Source organism: Corythoichthys intestinalis, chromosome 6 (assembly GCF_030265065.1).
Source record: "Corythoichthys intestinalis isolate RoL2023-P3 chromosome 6, ASM3026506v1, whole genome shotgun sequence".
In the NCBI taxonomy this organism is placed as follows: Eukaryota; Metazoa; Chordata; class Actinopteri; order Syngnathiformes; family Syngnathidae; genus Corythoichthys; species Corythoichthys intestinalis.
The window spans coordinates 11,200,265-11,225,812 of NC_080400.1; the positions used below are offsets into that span (position 1 = coordinate 11,200,265).

Here is a 25,548-nt window from a genome sequence, read left to right on the forward strand (position 1 = left end):
TAGCACAAACAAAATGCCCCCCGCGGTTCCATTTTGCAATAAATGGGGGGCTGCATGACGTCATTACTCTAAATTAATATCTCAATATCTCAAAAACGATAACAGCACAAACGAAACGTTTTACAGCACGAACAAGCACAAACGTAGCACATACGATTGACATTTTTATATAAATTTGCATCTGATGGGGGCCAACTTCACTGAGGTTTTTCTACCTCGAAATGGTTGGGGTTTGTTGTATTAGCGCAACGCATTGTACAATGGTTTTACTTTACAGTTTGCGCCTAACGAATTACCTGTTTCTAAAAAAGGGGCACCACTTGTGATTGTGAAGGCGCTAGGCAGATTAATTCTACTTGGCAATGCAAAAAAACAGCTGTCAGTGCTTCTGATAGCGCTTAGACTAGCTGGCTCACCGTCAATATGTTAAAGCATAGGTGTCAAATTCAAGGCCTGCGGGCTAGATCCAGCCTGCCAAATTATTTTATATGGTCTGTGAAAGTCAATCACACATCATTCGAAGTATACAATACATGTCATATACAAACAGTTCATATAATTAGATGCACGAAAAGGACACTCAAAGGAAGCGATTTAAAGCTTTTAGTAGCTTGCATGTACATTAAGATAACGTTTTTCTGTTGAAATTATATTTAAATGTATTCTTCAATGAAATATTGAGGACACCAGAATATTTTGTTTTTGTTTTTTTTCCTTTTTTTATTTTTTTATTTTTTTTAAGAATTTAAAATGAAACAATACAAAGAATACATAGTTTTTTTTTTTGTCTTTTTCCAAATTATTTTGTTTTTAATAATTAAAAAAATAGAGATACTTACTGGTTTCCTCCGTTTGAACAAAAAAGTTAATACATACAATTATAAAATTAAATAAAATATTTGTAATTAAATAATGATTATAAAATAATACATAAAAATGAAAAACAAACATCTGAAAAATAATGAATATCAAATATATATATAATTTCCTTTTTTTACAAATTCAAAAGAGAATATTACTGGGTTTTTTTCTTCGCTTTTTTCATTAAAAAATGTAAAAAAAAAACAAATAAAAAAAAACAAACGGAAAATAAATATTTTTATTCCGATCCTCACTAGGGTGGTGGGGGTGCTGGAGCCTCTCCCAGCTCATTATGGGCAGTAAGCAGGGAACACCCTTAATTGGCTGCCAGCCAATCGCAGAGATGGCGACTAAAGCATTAGTCATAGTTTCTGTAGCAGGATGGTGTTTTACGCTGAGGGGTTGTTGACCCCACGCCCAACCCCCAACCTGGAGGGCCAGGTGCTGCTTTTTGCCCAGCCTCTACACTGAAACCTGCCCGGTATGGTTGAACCTGCTGAGGGTATGAGCACCCCTCTGGTATAGCCTTCAGAGTCACGGAGACACAAGAGGAAGAAACGAAGGCCAAAGACAACATGGTGGAAAACTGTGATGAATTTAACATGGGGTGAGGCACAACATGCTGCACAGAATCAGACCAAATGGAAGCAGATAGTCAGGGCCTTATGTTCAACAGAGAACGAAGAGGATTAACCTAACCTAACCTAACCTAACCTAACCTAACCTAACCTAACCTAACCTAACCTAACCTAACCTAACCTAACCTAACCTAACCTAACCAATCACACTGATCAAAAATATATTTGCTCTCAAAAGTTTCAAAATAGAGAATTCGGAAAAGTTTTAGGTCCCCAATGTTTCTAAAAATGAAATGACTACCTAAGTAGTTGTACATTAATTTAATCATTGATTAATTGTTGAATAATCGTGCCAGATATTTGCAATAATAATAGCCCTCCGGAGGAAACCGCAACTACGATGTGGCCCGTGACAACGATGAGTTTGACACCCATAAGGAATGATGACCGACAACGACCACAGAAAAATACACTGTCCCTACTGTGAAACATGGAGGACCGTCATCTATCGCTGTCAAATGTCATCTAAACATCACCATTCACTGTTGGTAAGAACGGTCACTCACCACTTTGCCTGAACGCAAATGCCCGTGGAAGCGTTTCAGCCACGGGATGATGAAACGACAAAGGCGACGGGCCCCGGTCGGGCCTAGGCGACCTCCGACCGTCGAAGGGACTGAGCCGGTTGGGCGAGGGAAGCGGCAGGTGCGAGGCAGGAGCGTGACCCGGGGACGGACTCCTTTCCGCGTAGCCCGGCGAACGGCGGGGACTGTGGTCGTAGCTTCGTCTCGGGCTGTGTGGCGAATGCTTGGGGCTAATCTGCTGGTACGAGTACCCGTCAGAAGCACCTCGGGGCAGAGACGACGTTGATCGGGCGATTCTGGGCGAGGAAAGCGGGCTGACTGAGGGTGCCGGGGAGGTTGGCGTGCTTTTAATCGTAGTGGTCACATCCATTGAGCGGAGGGTTGACGTGGACGTGGGGCTGATGTTAGTCCAGTTGCTCCGCACGTCGGAGGCGGTAGACAGTGGTGGGATGTTGTAATGGGGAATCTGTATAAATAAATGCACATTATCGTTAGCTAGCTATAGCTAGCGTGAGCATGTACACAGTCTGACAGGTTTACCTTATATTCACGTTGCTTGTCTTTGGATCCGGAGGCATCCCTCAGCATGGAGTCAAACTGGCTAGCTAGCTCATCCGCGTTGGCTAGCGACGCGTTTAGGTCGTCGTTCATTGTTTGGACTGGAAAATCCAGCAAAAGTAGACAATGAATGCTAAGGGGATGATTACTGGGTGATGCTGGAGATTGAAGGGTGAGGACTCACACAGTAGGCTGCTGCCGTAGCTACTTTGAGAAGTCATGGTTGTTGGCTGGCGATGTTTAGCTTCTGGAAAACAAAAAATGTAAAGAATTGGAATCGAGAATTGCTTGGAACCGGAATCGAAACGTGGAAAATGGAATTGTTCAAATTCAAACGGTGCCCAACCCTAGTGATAACAATATTACTCAGCAACTAAGAGAACCCGTGAACGCAACATCAGCTTAGTTAACATGAGTGTTAACTGTAATCTATGAGATAAAACTCCAAGTATTATTAACATGATTTTGCAAAAAGTAGTTGTATTTCTACCACTACATTTATATAATTTAATCATTGAAACAGTCATTTAAAAGTGGGAAAAGATGAGTCATGCATTGCTATTTCAGGCTGCTGAGTTCTAAGTGTTATCATCAACGCAGTTTTATGTATTTTTAGACTTCAAATGCCACTTGAATGTCAGACCACACTGTTAAGAAACGTTTAAGAATGGCGCCAGTCCCACCCTAAAATAGATGATTTTCATCGCCGCATTTTCAACTGGCAAGGTGTCTATTATTCCGGTTCCACCTTGAAACTACTAAAGGAAAACTAGCTCAGGTGTCAGGTATGATGAACCATAAAGTTGTCCCCGGGGGGTGCAAACGTGGCATGTTCACGCCCTTTTTTGTTCGATGTTATTGGCGGCAATAGACGTCCAATCTGTGTGTACTGGTTCTTCCTTCTACCGACATGAGCTCATGTCTGCATTTGTGACTCAGTGGTGTCGCGTCGGGGGGCATCTTCTGTCGTCCTTCCTGTTTGCTGACTCAACTTTTCGTCCCAGGTGTTGAAGCGCGACTTCACCTTGACCGTGCCTCAAATAAACAGACGCCGCTAAATTTCACACAGTGTGAGTGGCTCAAGACACATTCTTTCTGTCAAGTAAATTTACATTTCTTGTCTCCTAAAATCACTATTCACTATTAAAAATTCATTATCAAAAAGAAATGTTAGAAAAACAGAGAAAATATTTGTGAAATTATAATACTTCTGTCAAAATATTTTGATTTTCTTATTTTGAAATTTTTCTGAAAATTCCACCTTTGCGTAGCAGCGTAAGAGTTGCGTTGTTTTTCACAAATCAAGTAAAAATAAAACGAGTTAAAACTACTTTTAGAAGTACGTTTTTCTCAAAAATTTACAAATAGATGGAATGGAGCAAATGTAACGCGTTACTACCCACCGCCGATTCCTACTAAAAAAGAAAACTGGTTCATACCAAACTTCCTCATCCCATAAATTTGGACATTTCTAATTACAGATGATGTTTGATCCAGTAGCTAACACTGGTATTTCAATGAGGGGAAGCTCAAAGTGTTTCCACCTGTGAGTGCTTTGTGACGGTGGAGGGGCTCAGCGGCACCCACTGCTCGGTAGGGAAAGAAACTAGAGCGCCGGAAGTCAAATCTTCATCCACAAGCGGCTACAATAAAAACTAGTCTAGTCGCTAGTCTTTTTTAACAAAGCAAGTTTAGCTTGAATATTCAGGAAAGTCTCCTATTCAGCTTAGAATAACGGAATGAAAATGAAAAATGCCTCCCGTGGATGTTAATACGACAAGATCACTGATTCGCTCATTTCGCTGTCAATCAAAAAGGGATTCAGCCTCAGACAGATCGTCCAATCATCATGCAGAGAATCAGAGTGTCCGGGCCAATTGAGCCCTGCCCACTGCCCATAGAGCCCCCAGTGATGCACAGCGTCCGATGGGCGGGATAAACCCAGACTTTAGCCAACTACTCGTCTCATTTCGCTGTCGTGAAACAATGCACTCTCAACACTAGAGATGTACATATACAGTGTGACAAATAAGTATTTAGTCAACCATGCATATCATTATACAGTAAATATGAGACAAATAAAATTCAGGTATTATTAAGTCTACGTATTATTACAATTAATCATTAAAGTGCATAATAATATACTGTACTTAAAAACGTGATGTATCATATCAATAATACATTGTGACAGTGGCGTCGTTAGGCGTATGTTAGGGGGGCTTCTTAAGGCCCCCTAAATAATTTGGTGTTGTTTTATAAAAAAATACAAATAAATAAATGCAAAAATGCAAGGCAGGGCAAATTTATCTATAGTGGGGCAAGGGCAAATAAGTATTTAGTTAACGACCAATTCTGCAAGTTCACTTACTTGAAAAGATTAGAGAGGCCTGTAATTGTCAACATGGGTAAACCTCAACCATGAGAGACAGAATGTGGGAGAAAAAAACAGAAAATCACATTGTTTGATTTTTCTAAGAATTTATCTCCAAATTAGAGTGGAAAACAAGCATTTGGTCACCTACAGCTGGGACCACAGTAACAAAGGCTACTATCAGTAACACAATGCGCCGCCAGGGACTGAAATCCTGCACTGCCAGACGTGTCCCCCTGCTGAAGCCAGTACACGTCCAGGCCCGTCTGCGGTTCGCTAGAGAGCATTTGGATGATCCAGAAGAGGACTGGGAGAATGTGTTATGGTCAGATGAAACCAAAATAGAACTTTTTGGTAGAAACACAGGTTATCGTGTTTGGAGGAGAAAGAATACTGAATTGCATTGAAGAACACCATACCCACTGTGAAGCATGGGGGTGGAAACATCATGCTTTGGGGCTGTTTTTCTGCAAAGGCACAAGGACGACTGATCTGTGTAAAGGAAAAAAATGAATGGGGCCATTTATCAAGAGATTTTGAGTGAATATCTCCTTCCATCAGCGAGGGCATTGAAGATGAGACGTGGCTGGGTCTTTCAGCATTACAATGATCCCAAACACACAGCCAGGGCAACAAAGGAGTGGCTTCGTAAGAAGCATTTCAAGGTCCTGAAGTGGCCTAGCCAGTCTCCAGATCTCAACCCCATAGAAAATATGTGGGGGGAGAAACATAAAACGTTTGGCCTCAGTTATTGCCAACAAAGGGTACATAACAAAGTATTGAGATGGACTTTTGGTTTTGACCAAATACTTATTTTCCACCATGATTTGCAAATAAATTCTTTAAAAATCAAACAGTGTGATTTTCTGTTTTTTTCCCCCACATTCTGTCTCTCATGGTTGAGGTTTACCCATGTTGACAATTACAGGCCTCTCTAATATTTTCAAGTGGGAGAACTTGCACAATTAGTGGTTGACTAAATACTTATTTGCCCCACTGTAGCAGTAACACTTTAAACACTGTTTAAAGGACTGTGAAGCTGTACGAATGAATGAAAAGCGCCCCGCATCAAAACCAGTGATAGGAAGCTAATTCTGAAGTATTTAGTCAATGACACAACAGTATCCATTTGTTCAGTTATTTCTTTTACATTTTAGGGGAAGCTGAGTTTCCCTTGCAGTCTTAGAGCAATCGCCACTCATTTGATCGCATATGTTTTGCCATTTCCTGGCCCATTTCAGGGAACATGTTCCTTTGGAACAATCGATAAACTCGGCAGCGCGGGACTTCACAGTCGCATTCCGCAGTAGATATTCAACTCAACACACTCAGACAAGCTTATCTTTGTCAAGAGCAGTGCGCAACACAGAGCCGGTTACACAGAGGTCACTTCTGTGTCACAAATGTTTGCTCTATGTCCAAATATCATTTAGTTTTACGGGAATGGACGATGTCAGTGATTGACTCAAATCTGTGGACTGATGGGAAGCTGTACTTTTAGCACATTGATTTATTGATGAGAATGCTAAATTCTTTAAATAGTTGATAGCTGACTCATGACTAAACGGGAATTTGGTAGATTATCTCTGATTGTGTTAAATCTAATAAAACACATTGGTTTACTTAACTAATGATCATGCATAGACTTCATAATGATGGATGATAATATTAGAAGTCTATGGATCATGTATTTTGCATCAATTCTGTGTAACGTCAAGTTTCATCTACATTTGGCGGAAAACACAGACAAGACTGAAAAAACAGTTTCTGCCCTTGCACTCCTCTTTAAAAGAAACTGCAGTATTTCAAGCCAAAACAACTGTTGTTTTTGATAGAACAATATGTCTATATGCTGCCACAGCAGATTCATGGCGCATTAAACCCCCCGAACTATTTTTGTCCGTTTTACCCTGAAAACCCGCAGACGTCGCACAACTGCTTTTGTTTCAACCTAGCCATAAAAAGACGGTAATTATATTTATTATTCAAAATGTCTGTCATTTTTAACTTTGAATCATTAATAAGTAAGTAAAGTGTAATATTTAGTTTGAGAGAAGAAAACGACTTTAAAAAATTATTCACTCGCATGTTTTATACTTTTAAACAAATGACGTCACAATGAAAAATTTGGCGTCTGTAAAAAAGGCACAAAGTCTGGGAACCGCCCATCTTTTATATTTGTGTGTCTGTTCTATCAGTGGATTTGACATCTATTTTAATCTCTTCGAGTTGGCAGAAAAAAAAGTTTTCTCAATGCTTAAAAAGTCTACATATTTTTATGATTATAATAAATGCATTTACACAACGAAATAATGCTGGAAAAGTTCGTTAAATATACAGTGGGGAAAATAAGTATTTAGTCAACCCCCAATTGTGCAAGTTCTCCTACTTGAAAAGATTAGAGAGGCCTGCAATTGTCAACATGGGGAAACCTCAACCATGAGAGACAGAATGTGAAAACAAAAAAAACAGAAAATCACATTGTTTGATTTTTAAAGAATTTATTTGGAAATCATGGTGGAAAATAAGTATTTGGTCAATACCAAAAGTTCATCTCAATACTTTGTTATGTACCCTTTGTTGGCAATAACGGAGGCCAAACGTTTTCTGTAAGTCTTCACTCTTCGCTTGGTGTAAAGAAATCAACTGTGAGAGCAATGTTTAGAAAATGGAAGACATACAAAACCACTGATTATCTTCCTTGATCTGAGGCTCCATGCAAGATGTCACCCCGTGGCATCAAAATGATAACAAGAACGGTGAGCAAAAATCCCAGAACCACACGGGGGGACCTAGTGAATGACCTACAGAGAGCTGGGACCTCAGTCACACAATGTGCCACCAGGGACTCAAATCCTGCACTGCCAGACGTGTCCCCCTGCTGAAGAAAGTACACGTCCAGGGCCGTCTGAGGTTCGCCCGAGAGCATTTGGATAATCCAGCAGAGGACTGGGAGAATGTGTTATGGTCAGATGAAACCAAAATAGAACTTTTTGGTAGAAACACAGGTTGTCGTGTTTGGAGGAGAAAGAATACTGAATTGCATCCGAAGAACACCATACCCACTGTGAAGCATAGGGGAGACATCATGCTTTGGGGCTGTTTTTTTTGCAAAGGGCCCAGGACAACTGATCTGTGAAAAGGAAAGAATGAACGGGGCCATGTATCGAGAGATTTTGAGTGAAAATCTCCATCCATCAGTAAGGGCATTGAAGATGAGATGTGGCTGGGTCTTTCAGCATGACAATGATCCCAAACACACAGCCAGGGCAACAAAGGAGTGGCTTCGTGAGAAGCATTTCAAGGTCCTGGAGTGGCCTAGCCAGTCTCCAGATCTCAACCCCATAGAAAATCTGTGGAGGGAGTTGAAAGTCTGTGTTGTCCAACAACAGCCCCAAAACATCACTCCTCTAGAGGAGATCTGCATGGAGGAATGGGCCAAACGTTTGGCCTCCATTATTGTCAACAAAGGGTACATAACAAAGTATTGAGTTGAACTTTTGGTATTGACCAAATACTTATTTTTCACCATGATTTGCAAATAAATTATTTAAAAATCAAACACTGTGATTTTCTGGGTTTTTTTTCCACATTCTGTCTCTCATGGTTGAGGTTTACCCATGTTGACAATTACAGGCCTCTCTAATATTTTCAAGTGGGAGAACTTGCACAATTAGTGCTTGACTAAATACTTATTTTCCCCACTGTAACTGTGGCAAATAGAAAAGAATGTGTACCATTTTACTGAAACATTTTTCTAATAGAAATAAAAAATCCTCCTTTTTAAAAGGACATATGAGCTGATAGCATCAAAAATAATAAAAAAAAGATATTTACGGTCAAATACAACAGAACAGTGCGTAGTGCAAATGTGCAAAATTAACAATTCTTTTGCAGAAAAATAAGCATGTCTGCTTTTTCAGATAGGATACGTGATCTTTCTGGACTTATGCTGTCTCCAGCAGTGGAGAACACCCTCTCAGATGGGGTGGAGAAAGGCTGCACACACAGAAAGTGTTCAGCTAGTCCAGACAGCACGGGCAGAGTATCTCTTTTCTTGTCCCAAATATTAACATGTTTAAAATTAGGTTGGTGTAATTACATAAGGACGGTTGAATCTCATACAATAAAAGAGGAATTTTAGCACAATCCTCCGTTAACTTGGATTTGTTAACTTCCCTAGACATAGTTGGGGTAGTCTATGGAAAGGCATTTTGATACTGAGTAGAATAAAAGTGGTTTGGGACCATCCTATCGTTTAGGATTATTTTACATGCAAACTAGTATACGTTATATTTTTCTTATAGAGTGTTCGACGAGGAATACGATAGACCCATTAATAGACTTTTTGGGAAAAAAAATCACCATTTCTTAAGTAGTCTCATGAATAATGACCTGGCCAGTGAAAATCATTGCTAAATCACTCAGTAATCATACTTAGAATAATCATGTAGTCTTATTTACTGAAATGAGAGTGCGCAATGTACGGAAGTAACTTGAAATTTTCGTGCTACTTGGAATCTATAAGAGAATTGTTAGATAAACTGCCAAACGATTCCATGGAACTGAAATGCACAGAACCAGTTCTCAATTCCAGTCCCTTATTTTCTCATAACATAATGACACCATCTACGCATCTTTCTCACTTGTAAATTTGTGAACTTATCCTAGTAAGACTATGTTCTTGTTAAAATACATTTTTATTCTCATAAATCTAAAAATTTCAGAATATCTACTTTTATATTCATCCCAAAAGAAATACAACTTTCGTATAATCCCTTTCTTCGTTCTTGAGTTATCGCTCAAGTTTCTGACCTCTTTGACCTTTGACCTCATTAACCCAAAATATCATCACCCCTTTCTTTTCATACAATACACATATCCTGCAAGTTTGATAATACGTTAATCCTTTTCTTTGTTGTGGAGTTATCGCGAAATTCCTATTCTGACCTTTGTGACCTTTGACCTGATGACCCTGTTTTATACTACAAACATATATCATAAGTTTGATAATAATCCGTTTTTGTTCGTTCTTGAGTCAAATTGCATTTTGCTTGTATGGCTCAAAGTTGTTCTCACATTGATCTCATAAAATTGCACTCTTGCTACTATCTTAACGCTTGTACACAAACTACTCGTTTCAGTCAGCTACTCATTGCCTTCCTTTGCGTTCTTATCAACGGTATTTATGACACTTTGACGTGTCCTATAACAAGTGGTAAAGATGACACTCGAACACGTGTTCGCACACATCCAATGTTTCATACAATACTTTAAGCTCTTACAGTTGAATGTATTACATGTACATCAGAGGCGATTGCTATAAGACTGCAAGGCAAACGCAGCTTCTCCCTAAGTGTCGAAAACTAAGTGATCAAATGTAAACTGTTTAGTGTCCATGTCATTGACTAAATATGCGCTACAACACACTCAGCTTTTGTTTAGAATTAGGTTCTTATCACTGGTTACGATGCGGCTTGCTTTTCATTCATTCGCGCTGCTTCACAATCCTTTAAACTTGTGTTGCACCGATACCATTTTTTGGCCCCGATGCCGATACCTGGCTGTGCAGTATCGGCCGATACCGATACCATACCGATACCACCCCGTTTATATATATATATATATATATATATATATATATATATATACACAGTGCCTTGCAAAAGTATTCGGCCCCCTTGAACCTTGCAACCTTTCGCCACATTTCAGGCTTCAAACATAAAGATGTAAAATTTTAATTTTTTGTCAAGAATCAACAACAAGTGGGACACAATCGTGAAGTGGAACAAAATTTATTGGATAATTTCAACTTTTTTAACAAATAAAAAACTGAAAAGTGGGGCGTGCAATATTATTCGGCCCCCTTGCATTAATACTTTGTAGCGCCATCTTTTGCTCCAATTACAGCTGCAAGTCGCTTGGGGTATGTTACTATCAGTTTTGCACATTGAGAGACTGACATTCTTGCCCATTCTTCCTTGCAAAACAGCTCGAGCTCAGTGAGGTTGGATGGAGAGTGTTTGTGAACAGCAGTCTTCAGCTCTTTCCACAGATTCTCCATTGGATTCAGGTCTGGACTTTGACTTGGCCATTCTAACACCTGGATACGTTTATTTTTTAACCATTCCATTGTAAATTTGGCTTTATGTTTTGGATCATTGTCCTGTTGGAAGATAAATCTCCGTCCCAGTCTCAGGTCTTGTGCAGATACCAACAGGTTTTCTTCCAGAATGTTCCTGTATTTGGCTGCATCCATCTTCCATCTTCCCTGTCCCTGCTGAAGAAAAGCAGGCCCAAACCATGATGCTGCCACCACCATGTTTGACAGTGGGGATGGTGCGTTCAGGGTGATGAGCTGTGTTGCTTTTACGCCAAACATATCGTTTTGCATTGTGGCCAAAAAGTTCAGTTTTGGTTTCATCTGACCAGAGCACCTTCTTCCACATGTTTGGTGTGTCTCCCAGGTGGCTTGTGGCAAACTTTAAACGAGACTTTTTATGGATATCTTTGAGAAATGGCTTTCTTCTTGCCACTCTTCCATAAAGGCCAGATTTGTGCAGTGTACGACTGATTGTTGTCCTATGGACAGACTCTCCCACCTCAGCTGTAGATCTCTGCAGTTCATCCAGAGTGATCATGGGCCTCTTGGCTGCATCTCTGATCAGTTTTCTCCTTGTTTGAGAAGAAAGTTTGGAAGGACGGCCGGGTCTTGGTAGATTTGCAGTGGTCTGATGCTCCTTCCATTTCAATATGATGGCTTGCACAGTGCTCCTTGAGATGTTTAAAGCTTGGGAAATCTTTTTGTATCCAAATCCGGCTTTAAACTTCTCCACAACAGTATCTCGGACCTGCTTGTTGTCTGCTTCGAGGTTCAACCTTGTTTCCGCATTTGCGGACGCTAACAATTATAAGTAATAATAATTGACCACAGCATCCCGTCTCTCCTTTTTTTCGGGAGGTGGGAGTCCCTTATTTCCATTTCTGAAAGGTGGCAACAATACTTTGGAAACACTTCCCAAATTACTGCGGCATTTCTTTCAGTAAAAGACAATAAAAGTAAAGTAGACAAAGTGAACTGACCAGAGATTGTTGCTCCGGTCCAGCGGCCTTCTTCCTCTGGATAGCAGAACTGCTCTTGCAGGCTCAAACTCCTTGTGTTCGTTCACGTTTCGTCTTCAAATGTTTTATCAAGTTCGAGGTATTGAAATTGGCCGATTTAACTCCACATCTCCAAACTTTCAGGCCGCAAATCTTGCATGCAGCCATTGATTTTAATCGACGGGATTTCTATTTGGAAATATTTCCCGACCGCCCGCCGCCATATTTCCTGGTTTGTTTTTCGTCCATATGAAAAAGCCCCCTTTTGATTGGTCAGGAGTGGCTATTGGCCCGCTCTCATTGGTCTGGAGCAGGCCAATAGCGATAGCTGCTTGGTGTTCACGTGTCATCACACAACACAGAGACAGAGTGTAGTGAGCGCCAGACGGAGAAAAAGGCTGTGGTCAAATGTTATAATAATGGACCGGTAAATGGTATCGGCGCCGTCTTTGTTGGTACTCGCCGATACCGATACCACCATTTCGGGCCGGATCGGCGCCCCCTGCCGATACTAGTATCGGTATCGGTGCATCTTTACTTTAAACCAGGGTTATCAAAACCGGTTCTCAAGGGCCACTGTGGGTCCTGGTTTTTGTTCCTACCGATCGAGCACAGTTTAACCAATGAGGTTTCTGCTAAAATAAGCAGGACCCGACTACAATCAACTGATTACACTTGTAAGACACCAGACTAGTGCAAAGGTGTCGAAAAGCTTAGTTACTTAGCATAGCTTGGTGAGCCCTGATTTAAAACGTGTGGAAGCTGTGCTTCCCCAGAGTTGAGAGTATATTGCTCCACTACAGCGAAACAAGACGAGTCATTGGCTAAAGGCTGGGATTATCCCGCCCATCGGACGCTCTGGTTTTGTGCATTATGATTGGATGATCTGCCTAAGGCTGAACCCCTTTTTGATTGACAGAGAATTGAGCGAATCAGTTATCTTGTCGTATTAAAATTCACAAAAGGCATTTTTCAATTTTTATTCCTTTGTTCTGAATTGAAACAGAGACTTTGATAATCATCCTAGCGATAAAAACGACTAGCCAAAAATTGGGTTATTTCTTTTTTTTTTTTTTTTCCCTATTGTATCTGCTTGTGTGTGGAGGCTTAACTTCTGGCACTCTAATTTCTTTCCCTACTGAGCAGTGGGTTCTGCTGAGCCACTGCATCCGCCACTGTTACACATGTGGCTGAGGTTTGAGTATTTTAATTTCAATTTAGTTCAAACATTTCCAATTCTACATTAGTTCCCAACACAACTGAACCCTTAACCCCAAACAACAAAATAAACAATAGCGGTTTTAGCGTAAGATTGTGCAGTTTTGCAAAAGTTACGAAAACTCCAAAAGTTCAGTTCAGTTGATTCTCTATGACGTATTTCCCTAGAATTATGTGTTAAGCAACACGTTGGTCTTCCCTTTCCCAGCATTTAGAGGGTAACAAAAGGCCGGTCTTTGTTTCACCATGACAAGCAAACATGGAAGAGTCTGAGTGTATGTAAGGGTTAGTGATGATAATCGTTAGTTTAGCAGAATACCACACAGGGTGTGTCAGCTACTTGTATGTCTTTTAAAGTGATCGTGCTGCAGTCTTTGCATTCCAAAATTCCATTCACTTCCTACATCTCTTGTTTGAATTCTATCTGTGCTTCCACAATTTCCTTCCTCCTTCTTTAGAACTTGGCTTGGAGGTTATATTTTTTTGGTGTTTAATGTAATTGGATCTCAATTTACTTTCATGCAGTCTCATAGCACAAGGAAGTCACTGTTAAATCTCATCTCGTGAGAGACACCTCGAAAATCACGAGACTTCAGCAAAAACAAAATGCAAACACATGCTGAGACTAACAAAACTTGGTAGTTCTGAAACACTGCTGCAAAATCCTGTGAGACTTTGAAAAAAATCACATAGGACTTCAGTTAAATCTCTTAAGACTTCCAGTAAATAATACAAGAGTATCCAAAGATGTCTGCAAAATGCACATGCACCACTTTTTTTTTCGCGGTATTTGGTGGTTTTTGTTCTTGCAATTTTTAAGTTTAGTGTTTTTTTTTGCAGTTTTGTGGGGGTCTTTCTTGCCATTTTTGTTTTTGTGATTTTTTTTGGTTTTACTGTGGGTGTTTTTACGAATTTTGGGGGGGATTTTGCAGTTTTTCCCAGAATTCTTTTGCTTTTATTGAGTTTTTCGGGGATGGAGGATTCTGTTTTTTCACCGTTTTGGCAGTTTTTGGCAGATTAATTTTTTCCCGCTACTGTTGCTGGGTTTTCTTGCCTTTTGTTTTTTGGTTTTGCATTTAATATTGCAATTTTTCTTTTTTTTTTTTTTGTGCAGTTTTTCGCAGGATTTTATCACATTTTTTTCACGTGTTTTTTCTGATTTGTCGGGTTTTTCCACTGTCGTCGCCGGGTGGGTTTCTTTTGTCATTTACCTATTTTCTTGCGGGGTTTATGGTTTTTCACGGTTTTCAGCAGTTATTGTTCTTGCAATTTAGTTTTTTTTTTTTTTTGCTGTTTTGTGGTGGTCTTTTTTGCCATTTTGTTTTTGTGAATTTTTTTTGGTTTTACTGTGGGTGTTTTTTTACAAATTTTGGGGGGGATTTTGCAGTTTTTCCCAGAATTCTTTTGCTTTTATTGAGTTTTTCGGGGATGGAGGATTCTGTTTTTTCACCGTTTTGGCAGTTTTTGGCAGATTATTTTTTTTCCGCAACTGTTGCTGGGTTTTCTTGCCTTTTGTTTTTTGTTTTTGCGTTTTATATTGCAATTTTTCTTTCTTTCTTTTTTTTAAATTTTTTTTTTTTGCAGTTTTTCGCAGGATTTTACCTAATTTTTTTCACGTTTTTTCTGATTTGTCGGGTTTTTCCACTGTCGTCGCCGGGTAGGTTTCTTTTGCCATTTAACTATTTTCTTGCAGGGTTTATGGTTTATCGCTGTTTTCAGCAGTTATTGTTCTTGCAATTTTGTATTTTTTTGCAGTTTTGTGGTGGTTTTTTCGCGGTTTTTGTTTTGTGTTTTTTCGTCATGTTGTGGTTTATTTTTGTGATTTATTGCAGGTGTTGGCAGAATTTTTTTGCTTTTTATCAGATTTCATGGTTTTTGGCAATTTTTTGCAGATGTTTTTGTTTTATTTTGTTTTTTTTGGGTGGGTGGGTTGCTATTGTTGCTGGGTTTTCTTAATTTTTATGTTATTTTTTTGGTTTTGCTTTTTATTTTGCGATTTCTCCTTTTTTTGCGGTTCTTCCGCAGGATTTAATCGCATTTTTTTCCCGTGGGGGCTCTGCTTTTTCAGTTTTTGGCATATTTTTTTTTTCCAGATTTAAAGCTGTAATGTGAAGTAATTTCATAACATGCCAAATAGGGTCACAATTAAAGTAATTAAACATTGTGCAACAAATAAAGCATGAAAAAATAATTTATATGTTGTATATTTAACAAAATAATCGCGTTTCCGAAGTTCGAGCCTGAAAGGGGACAAACCCGGAAGTGATACGTCACACCGAGAACATCGATGGCAGCGCTCCATACGGCCGCCATACAAAGCCCTTCAAACAATGATTCAAACAGCGATATAAGCAATAGATCGAGCGCAAGGGAGGAGATCCAAGTTTTTGAAGAGTTGGAGGAAGAAGAGGAGCTTGGAATTTTATGTTGACCTAACATGTATTAGCCAGACGCTAATCAGGATGCAAACAATGTGCCTAGACTACCTGACATGGAATGGAGACAAGACCCATCGAGATTACAAGATTGGTAAAATATAGGCTGTTATTATTTTCATGATTTGAAGATGCAGGCATTTGCACATAATTTTATGTTTTTGTCTATCTGATGACATTGTTTAAAAAAATAATAATCAGACTGCATGTTCATTTTGGCAGATCCTGCAGCTCTCGTGCATATAAGATAATAATATAAAAACGTTGGGGGGAAAGAAGGAGATGAGTCGTTGATGGCTTTCTTCACTTTATTGTGGCAACAATAAGAAAACAAAATGATAGCGGACTGCCGCCACATTCGACCGCAATGTTTTGCTTGTCGCTCATCTCCGCCTCGCCTCGTACTACCAGCTACTACTACTTCCTGGGACTATCGGCAGGAATTGGCATCTAATGGCGTGAGGAAATGTAGTTTTTTCACACAAGCGAACAGATTACAAAGCACCACTTCAGTGTTGTCCCGAGACTACATTTTCCATGATTCACTGCGGGACTTGAGCTGTCAACGTTCACATTTGATGGCATTCTGCCGTGGTCCTCCTCGCCAGCTGTTTGCTCGCCATTCACGCTCGTTTGCATTTGATCGCTAGCCTGATACACTCCCGCTTTTTCGGTGAGGTCTTTTGTGTTTATTCGTTATTGGATCGTTTTTGTTCACCACTGTAAATAAGAGCACTGAAGCAAGAAGGGGTAAGTCGCCATTTCTGTTCAACCCGTTTTCTCCTGGTTTTTTTTTAGCGTAAGAAGCTACGTTAGTGGCTGTCTTTTCTTCGTTCTTTTTCATGATTAGGGTTTAGTTAGCGGTTGGGGTTCAAGTGTAGATTCCTTTTGTTTGTTGTTTTGGCCTGGGCTTACCCCGAAGCCGAGCTTCATCTACATTTTCTACATATTGCCTTGAAAGGTGGAAAAGCGCTATTTAACATCATTTACCATATTCATTGCGAGTTTGATTGTTGTGTAAATTTTGTGCCACTTGTGAAATCGTGTGGCTCGTTTTATGTTACGCCCTTCGCGAGCCGTCCTTGGGACGTAACACCAGCGAACACAACAACAACTATGCCACGACTATTGCCACGAGTTGGCTTTCGGCTCACGTCGCTAGCTTCTACTGTACATTCCACAACAGTTGGCAGCTCTGCTTTGACAAAGTCATCAGTCATCTATCCAAAAATCACACTTACTTTTTGGCAAATCCTTGATCATAAGCAGACCGGTTAAGGAAGCAGGCATCTTCGAAGTGTTTGCAGCAGAGAACACTACTCGATGATGGCGTGAAATTCATTCGCTTCGTGCGAACGAAAGATGTCCATTTACGTGCCCTGCTATCCTTTGGCCACTCATACAACTTTTCGTTTGAGTGAGAACAAAACATGGCCACACACCGCCGTGGCATCTTACCGAGAAGCAATGCAACAAACAATACTGTTCTATGGCGGACTTCCCTCGCACTTCCCGGTGTGACGTAATTTCCGAAGATTTCCGAAGATTGCCGAAGAAAAGCATTTTCGTTGTCAGGGGCGTTGCTATGGGTTAAACAAACAATCTGGAAGGGTTGCGTTAAAAAAAATAATGAAAATATGCTCATAATTGTTTAGCCATTGATATTATTCAAAAACACGGTTGGCCAACCTTAGTTCACATTTCCCCTTTAAGGGCCGGGTTGTGTTTTCGTCAACAATAACTATCAAAAATATTTCGTCGACGAACAATTTTTATGATCATGACATGGAGATGACGAGCTAATAACACGGCTTGGGAGACTTGAACATAACGAGACAAATGGCAGTTTTCGTCTGACGAGACGACAACGAGACAAAAATGTGACAAATTTCTGTCATATGTTCACAATGCGTGACATTTTCATATTGTACTAGTATAAGGAGAACGTCAGCTTGCATTGTAGCAGTGTTTGGGTCGTGTCACTCATGTGAGATCTCCCTCACTCTTAGTTTTTGGGTGCATTTCAAACTAGGCTGCACCCCAACTTGCTCGTATGGAAACGCATGGTAAGATTTGTTTACTTGTCTTTGCAAGAGAGAATATGCAGTGTTGCTTTAGCCTTTAAAGGTCTGTGCTGACTGCTGAGTGATCATCATCTAAATGTAACTCGTCGAACTCGTAGCCAAGCATTCACGTTAGCATTAGCATCAACTTTAGCATGGCGAGCATCCTCTTAAACACCCGGACAATGTTTGCTTTTTTTTTTTTTTTTTTTTTTTTTTTTTTTTTACAAACAGTTCGTGGCCTCTAGGTAGGTTTAACTGAAAATAATGTACTGCTTTTCCTGCTGAGCATGTATTCTCATCCCAAAGTTGGCATTGTCCTTGTAGATGCTACAAAATGTGCTGGTCTGCCTATGTTCATTCGGAATTGTTGGAAACAGTTATTCATTTTTGTACTAAAACTTTTTAATTTTACAGATGAAAACATTTTGTGTAACTGTCGACTGAACTAGACGAAATTTGTATTATCTTTCGTTGACCAAAACGAAGACAAGTATTTTGAAATGTCTAAAATATGACTAAGAAGTATTTTGGTCCAAAAGACTAAGACAAAAATTAAAAGGGCTTCCAAAAACATGGGATTGTTTCAAATCTGAAGGGCAGCACTTCAAATGACCTCTAATTCTAGACTTCTGATCGCAGCATTGAGGTCACTATTTCCTGAAAATTTAACCTCAGCGTCTCGTTCAACCTTGGGGGGACAAGATTTTACTCTTAAAGTAAATAAGTTAAGCTTCTGCATTTTACACCGATGAATTTTGTGGTTTCAAAAACCACACTGGGAAAAGTGAAACTTGAAGTTACCAGGAGGGCAACACATGTTCTTCCCAAAGTGTTTAATCACAGTTGGGAACAGGGATTCACCCAAATCGCTCCCTAACACTCGCTTTCTGGCACGGAACTGAACAAAGAAACACATAATTCGTTGGAAGGAGAACATAAATTGTGGGAAAAGAACTGCAAATCTTTGTGTAATGGCCTCAGCTTTGTTCACTGTCTAGAAATGGTGACTATGAGCTGTGGCACAGACAGATTCCTAAGACGCCCAGAGGCTCATGTAAAGGGGAAGAGTGCTTTTTATGAGGTAACGTCGAGCACCTCGGTTGCTCAATAAGCGAGAGTTGTTGAGAGGAACTTGGGCGTATCTCTGGTAAAAGTCTACAAATAGAAAAGACTGACTGAGTCATCCTTTCTAGGTGACATGTCAGTTTGGAGAACATTTATCTCAATGTCTATGTATGTGTTGGGGGGAATAAAAATCTCTGAAAAGGAGTGTTAGGATTTGTCATATTTTGCGCAATGAATAGATAACCCACTGACCTACAAGACTCAGGATGGACCAATTTTTTGATGGAATCCTTAACCCTTTCATGAGTTTTTTTCTTAAATGTTTTTTTATACTCATTTAGGACAGTTGCGGCCCACAGGATAATATTTTGGCATCGGTATTTGACTTTCAGTTGTTTTTACAAAAATATCCCCATTCATTTCCAATGGCCCCATTCTTTTTCTATGGTAAAAAATAACCTGATATCAACAGGGTGACTAACAAAAAGGAAATGACCCACAGCAAGAACACAAAAACCACAAAGAAATCAGTGAAAACATGCAAAACGTGAAAAACTGAATTAAAATACGTACACAAAATCGCTAAGAAAACAGCAAAATAAACTGCAAAAAACAGGAAACTCCAAACTGCAGAAACTGCAGAAAAGAAGAGCAAAAGAAAAAGAAACAGGAGAATAACACCAAAAACTAAAAAAAAAAAAAAAAGAATCACCAAAAAAATTGAAAAACCGTGCTAGACGTCCAATCAATTTTGCCTGGGAGGGGCAAATGGACAAACAAACGAAAATCTACACTAAAAGGCAAAAAAATAAAAAATAAACACCTGTGAAAATAAGCGATAAAACACACACACAAAACAGAAAAAGCTAAACTGCAAAAAAAGCTTTAAAAAAATGGCAAACTGCAAAAAAAAAAAAAAAACAATTTTTTCTTTAAATCACAAAAACACATTGAAAAAAACCACCAAAAACAAAAATAATCACGAAAAAATTTCATGAAAAATTGAAAAAACATGGAATATAGTTGTTAACGCAACACTAGGTAACTTTTCAACCTTTATAAAATATTTTCATAACAGTTATGATCAGTGTTGTCAGATTATTATTGAAAAAGTAATTTAATTCCTGATTACTGATTACAACTCAAAAAAGTAATGTAGTTACTTTACTGATTATTTTATTAACAAAGTAACTATTTTACCTTAAAAGTAACTGATCAGTTACTTTTTTAAAGTAACTTATCAGTTACTTTTTACTAATTTTTCTCCCTTTGCTTCTTCAACAGAAAAATGTCATCGCATGTAATTCAATTTTTTACATAAGGCTTAATCTTCTAGTTAGCGGGGATTTAATTAGTCGTTGGCGTTGGCCACACTAAGCCACACGGTTGCTAACTGTCATATGCTATTGTTTAGCCACAACTGGATTCATTACTTTTCATCCTTCACACAGCCACTGGAAATAGAAATGTTGTTTAATCCATCTGCAGACGACCATCATGATTTTACGACACTATGTGAGTGTGCGCTGGTCCTCACGAGAGGACCAGTCTTCAAAACACTACCGCTTTTGTCCAGCTGCGTCACTAAAATCGACCAAAACTGAAAAGTTACCAAGTATTCCTTTAACGGGGACACATTGGCTGCTATTGACGGCGCGAGACATCCAATCCCGTTTAACTCTGAGGGGCAAAGAGTTAGCCAATGAAATGAGCCAAAGAGTAAACAAGGAAGTGACCAGAAAATGCCTCCAAATTAATGGGAAGTAGCCAAAAACATATAGGGGAAATTGCCTTCTCTAGCTTTTGGAGCATTATTTGTTTCATTGCAGTAACAGCTAGCTAAACTGCAAATAGCGTACTGCACGAATGCTATTTTTAGACATTGAGGTCGCCATCGTAACGCGGAAGTGGGACATTATCGACGCTCTCGCATACAAACCATGTTATTTCTGCTTTTTTTTCCCTCCTGTAACCTTTCAAAAAAGAACATGCCGATCAAACCAAGGGCGTAGGTTTGCATAGGGACGGTAGGGACATGACACTACCAACTTTTCAGGATGCTCAAATTGTCACCACCAACTTTTAAGCAACCCTATTTGAATTATATAATGAGTTCAGTTATATAGGTAATTTAGATTGTCTTGCCTTATGTTGTAAGGATAGAATTGACCCTACCATTATTAAGGGAATGTGCCGGTCCATTTTTCCCCTCTCAAATGCACGTTTGATTGACTGACGACTTGAACCTGCCCCCTGCCACACAGTGACACACTCGCACAGCCCCTACAGATACATGTCGGCAAAATGCCGCCTCCTCCAAAGAGGAGGGATATTACAAGTTTTTTTTCGGCCAGCAGCAGCAGCAGCTACTATCAGTAATGTAAAAAGACGTCAATGTTGCATGGAGGTGGGAGAAACACCACCAATTTTGCTACTAAAAGTCCGACCTGCATCAGAGTTAGCATAGCATTAAACTGTGTGAACGTGCTAACCTGCAAAACTACTGTGGTAAAGCCAGCCTCTACAAGGAAAAACAACGTCATGCTATCCGTCCCTCATTTAGATCATTGTTTGCATTATGTTCATTACAGTAACGCAATTCAAAATGTTTCTTTGGTAGTTTTTGAAAATAAAGGTTTGAATCAAACATTTAACACCTGAACCAATACACTTGTAAATTAGTATAAGTCAATACAGATTTATTTTGCATTGATCATTTAGCCAATCAATTCATTAGATTCATATTCGTGAGAAATGTAAAAGCTGAAACCCGTTCAATAATCTGTTTGGTCTTACCAATGTCCCGTCCCCAGCAAAAAGTGTACAGTATATCGTCCCTACCAATGTTGAGACCAAACCTACGCCCTTGGATCAAACACTGCTGCTACGGAACTTGTAGAAACGACTCTAGACATTACGACATATGAAGGATGTTTTCTTCATACGTTTTTTAACTTTAGTATGGGGGATGTGTAAATATAGAATCAAGATTTGTTCTTCATGAAAAAATTAAAAGTTTTGGTTGGCAATGTTCAATGTATTTCTAGTTGTTGTTTGTGTATGTGTTTCTTTTCCTTCTTCTCTTGTATTTCTTTTCTTCTTTCCCCCCATAATCCCTTCCTGTTCGCTGCTTTGTCATAATAAAAAGGTATTTTGAATGATCACAATGGGAGTATGTCAGACTCTCAATGGGAAACATTAAAACTGTTCAGAATCTGGGCACTTAGACTTCCATTCTCTGTGTCAAACAGCTGAACAGGACAGGTTTTTAAAAAAAAAAAAAAAAAAAAAAAAAAAAAAAAAGTTTTGGTTGGCTGTCACTGAGTAGCATTTGCGATCGCTACACAAAAAATAGCAATGTAAATTGCTCCCAAGAATGGTCAGAGACGTAAGACAACCAGAGCATATTATATATAGGAAAGACAGGGCATATGGTAGTAAAGGATAGATTTTTGAAACAGGAAAATGTCATTGTCAGTGGCGTAAGGCAATGCACACAAGAAAAGGTGTCGATAAAAAAGCTAAGTCTGGATCAGGTCGGCTCATCTTTTTCAGCCCTCGACACTCAAGCCATCTCTTTAACTTTTCTTTTCGGACAGAATTTGTAGGTATAGCTCAGTAAACATCTCGTATGTACACGATTTCCATTCATTTACTATTAAGGACAAACGGGAAGTTTACCCGCCTAGACACAATTGCTAACGTCATGAATATTAATGAGCAAAAATGACGTGTTGCTTGCAGTACGCCATTCCTACTCCTGACAGAAAGCTAACATTAGTAGGCTACAGATTTGCAGCCCTGTTACTGTGATTATGCCAAATATATTGTAATTATCAAATAACTCATATGATAAAAATGTTACCATTGAACTGTAAGATGAACTAATTAAGGCCTTGATCGTTTATTACCCATTATTGGCGACTATGTAGCAGAAAATCAGAAAAGTGAATGCTTATTTCACAAGAATTTTGAAGGCAAAATGTCTTCCAATTCTGGAATGACCCTAATATGACCACACTTAGTTAGCTGTGAAAATGCATGCATTTTTAACACATTGTGGAAATTTGCAGGCAAGTTGTTATTGTGCAAAACAACAAGTGACAGCAAGTATCAGCACACGCCTTGGCCAGGCTTTGACATTCTGCAACCAGGTTTGATTTGCTTGCGGAGGTGAGAAAGGCTTTCGACTTTGCACATCCCAAACATGTGTCAATCCCGCGTCAGGCCAAAAGAACTCATGAGGGTTCGAGTCCCAAACATGTCCGGACTGGCTCAGCGAACACAGCATCGCAAGTTGTAGATGTAGTTTGACGCTGACACTTCAGTTTCAGCTTATTCTTTCATTTTCTGTAGCACTTGTTCTTATTTGGGTAAACAGTATCGGTAAACAGTTGCATCGATACTGTTGGCTACCAATATTGAATCTGCTACCGGATACCACTGAATGGTATTGGCTGATACTGATAATGTACCGATACCAGGTCTTCTGAATACATATACAAAATATTTTTCTTCATTTTAGTATTAAATTACTGCATACTAGGCCTGAACGATATTGGAAAAAACTATTGTTGCGATTTTTTTTTAGGTTTGCAATATATTGCGATATTATATTGCGATATTAAAAAAAAAAAAAGATCTATCTTTTTTAAAGAAATTTTCACTAAATGACTTGAATAGCTGTTTGGAAATACTTTACATAACACACCGTGACCACAGTGTATTTATATAATACCGTTTAATTTGTGAATGATGAAGATTTCTGTATGAAGGTATCAAGGAAGTCATGTCTGCACAAAATAGATCATTTATTGAATACAATATTTTACACTTCAACAGCGGCAAATACATTAAATGATAAATAAAAGAGCAGGTGCATTAGTCCCCTAAGTTTTTGACAAAATATAACAATAAATAAAAACTTCTGTAAAATAACAACAAAGTTGTCAACATATTTGAACACAAATATTAAATATGACAAATAAAAGAGTTGTTCACAAACTATAACAATAAATAAAAACCTCAGTAAAACAACAAAGTTGTCAACATATTTGAACAAAAATATTAAATATGACAAAAGAGTTCACAAACTATAACAATAAATAAAAACCTCAGTTAAACAACAAAGTTGTCAACATATTTGAACTTAAATATTAAATCTGACTAATAAAAGTGCAAGTGCATTAGTCCCCTGAGTTGTTTACACAAAATATAACAATATAAAACTGCAAAACGGCAACAAAGTTGTAAAAATATTTCAACAAAAATATTAAGTATCAAAACTTTATGTGCAGCTGTACTATATATAGTTATTTGAAAAATACGGTTTACAATAAATTTAAATATAAAAGAAACAAACTCAATTGAACTTGTAAATAATTGAACTGAATAACTGCAAATAACTGATGAATAACAGAACCATTTTAACTCCCAAATTTCCTGCCTTCCTGATAGCTGTCACATGAATAAAAAGAAGAAAAGACATTCCTTCAGCTGTGTTATGTATTTGTCTGCATATCGTCCACCTTCCTTGCTCAGCAATTCTCAACTGGATCTCATAGGTTTTTGGCCAAGACTATTAGTTTATCCACTATAGCAGGCTTGAGACAAGAACGTTGGCACGTAACAATGTTCCCACCTGTGCTAAAAAGCCTCTGATGGGGAGCTCGTAGCAGGAATGCATAGATACCTGCGTTTTAAATGGTCCCACATGTTTGACAGATTACTTCTTGTTGAGGCAACCATGGCGAGGCACTGTCGACAGGGCTGTTTTTTGTCCCTTATAGTCTTGTTCTTGCCAAAATACTTCCAAAACTCCTTTTGGATACAGTCTTCCTTGCTCCTCCAACGTGTTGATTGCTTGCTTTCACTTTGAGAACGGGCCCTCCTCCCTCCGCTCTGCTGTTCGGCCCCTCCTCCCTCCACTCCGCTGTTGCAGGGGGAGGGGGAGGAGCCGATGACTTGCTGGAGAGAAAGAGAAGCTGTGCGCTTTTTTTCCCTCTCCTTCCTCAAAACAAACGTTTGTGGATTAAAAAAAATGAAATTAAAAAAATATCGCGCGTCCTTGCGATGGGACTATTGCACATGCGCACATCGCGATGGCGATGTTTAAACGATATATCGTTCAGGCCTACTGCATACTCACTTGAATCTAACACCATTGCTATAATGGCTTGGTCAGACACTGTTTAACTAATCACTGATGCTAGCAGAGGATAAAAGTCTGTCACGAAGGTAATGTTAATTTCCTTAAAGGTGTAATTAGTTGAAATGTATGGAATGTCGGCTACACTAATCTACCCCTTGTCCAGAGATTTTATTACATGGGGTAGGTGGCCGTGTAATTTCATAAACTTCGGACCTGCCGCCTAATGTAGCCAGGCATCCATATAATAATCAGATAAAAAAGAAGTGTTTTTTTGTGTGGCATTACGGCATTGTAAACAATGGAGGCGAATAGTACAGATGCGGGTTTCGTACTCCTCTTTTAACTGAAAGGGGTTTTAAATCCTATGCTAGACCACATCCGGAAAAGACATCGAACCACGCCGAAAAATGATAAGCTGCCGGTTTAGAGGTGACCGGCACGGACGATGACGTCACACATGAGGCTGCTTCTTTTTGCGCATGCGTAGTCTGCGAAAATGCAGACATCCCTTTTAGGAGCGGGGTGTTCATAAACGCACCTTCAACGTAGTGCGGACCGAT

At 39.2% G+C, this 25,548-nt stretch overlaps 1 protein-coding gene across 1 annotated transcript in view; it reads right to left on the bottom strand.

Moving 5' to 3' along the window:
* Window positions 1–25,548, bottom strand: part of LOC130917370 (relA-associated inhibitor-like) — a 46,100-nt gene that overhangs the window by 13,100 nt on the left and 7,452 nt on the right. The window contains exons 2-4 of the mRNA XM_057838702.1: window positions 2,766–2,828; window positions 2,564–2,682; window positions 2,006–2,489 (exon numbers count right to left, since the gene is read on the bottom strand). Coding sequence (XP_057694685.1) covers window positions 2,006–2,489; window positions 2,564–2,682; window positions 2,766–2,802 — 640 coding nt within the window. The 5' untranslated portion in view covers window positions 2,803–2,828. The remainder of the gene's footprint in view (window positions 1–2,005; window positions 2,490–2,563; window positions 2,683–2,765; window positions 2,829–25,548) is intronic.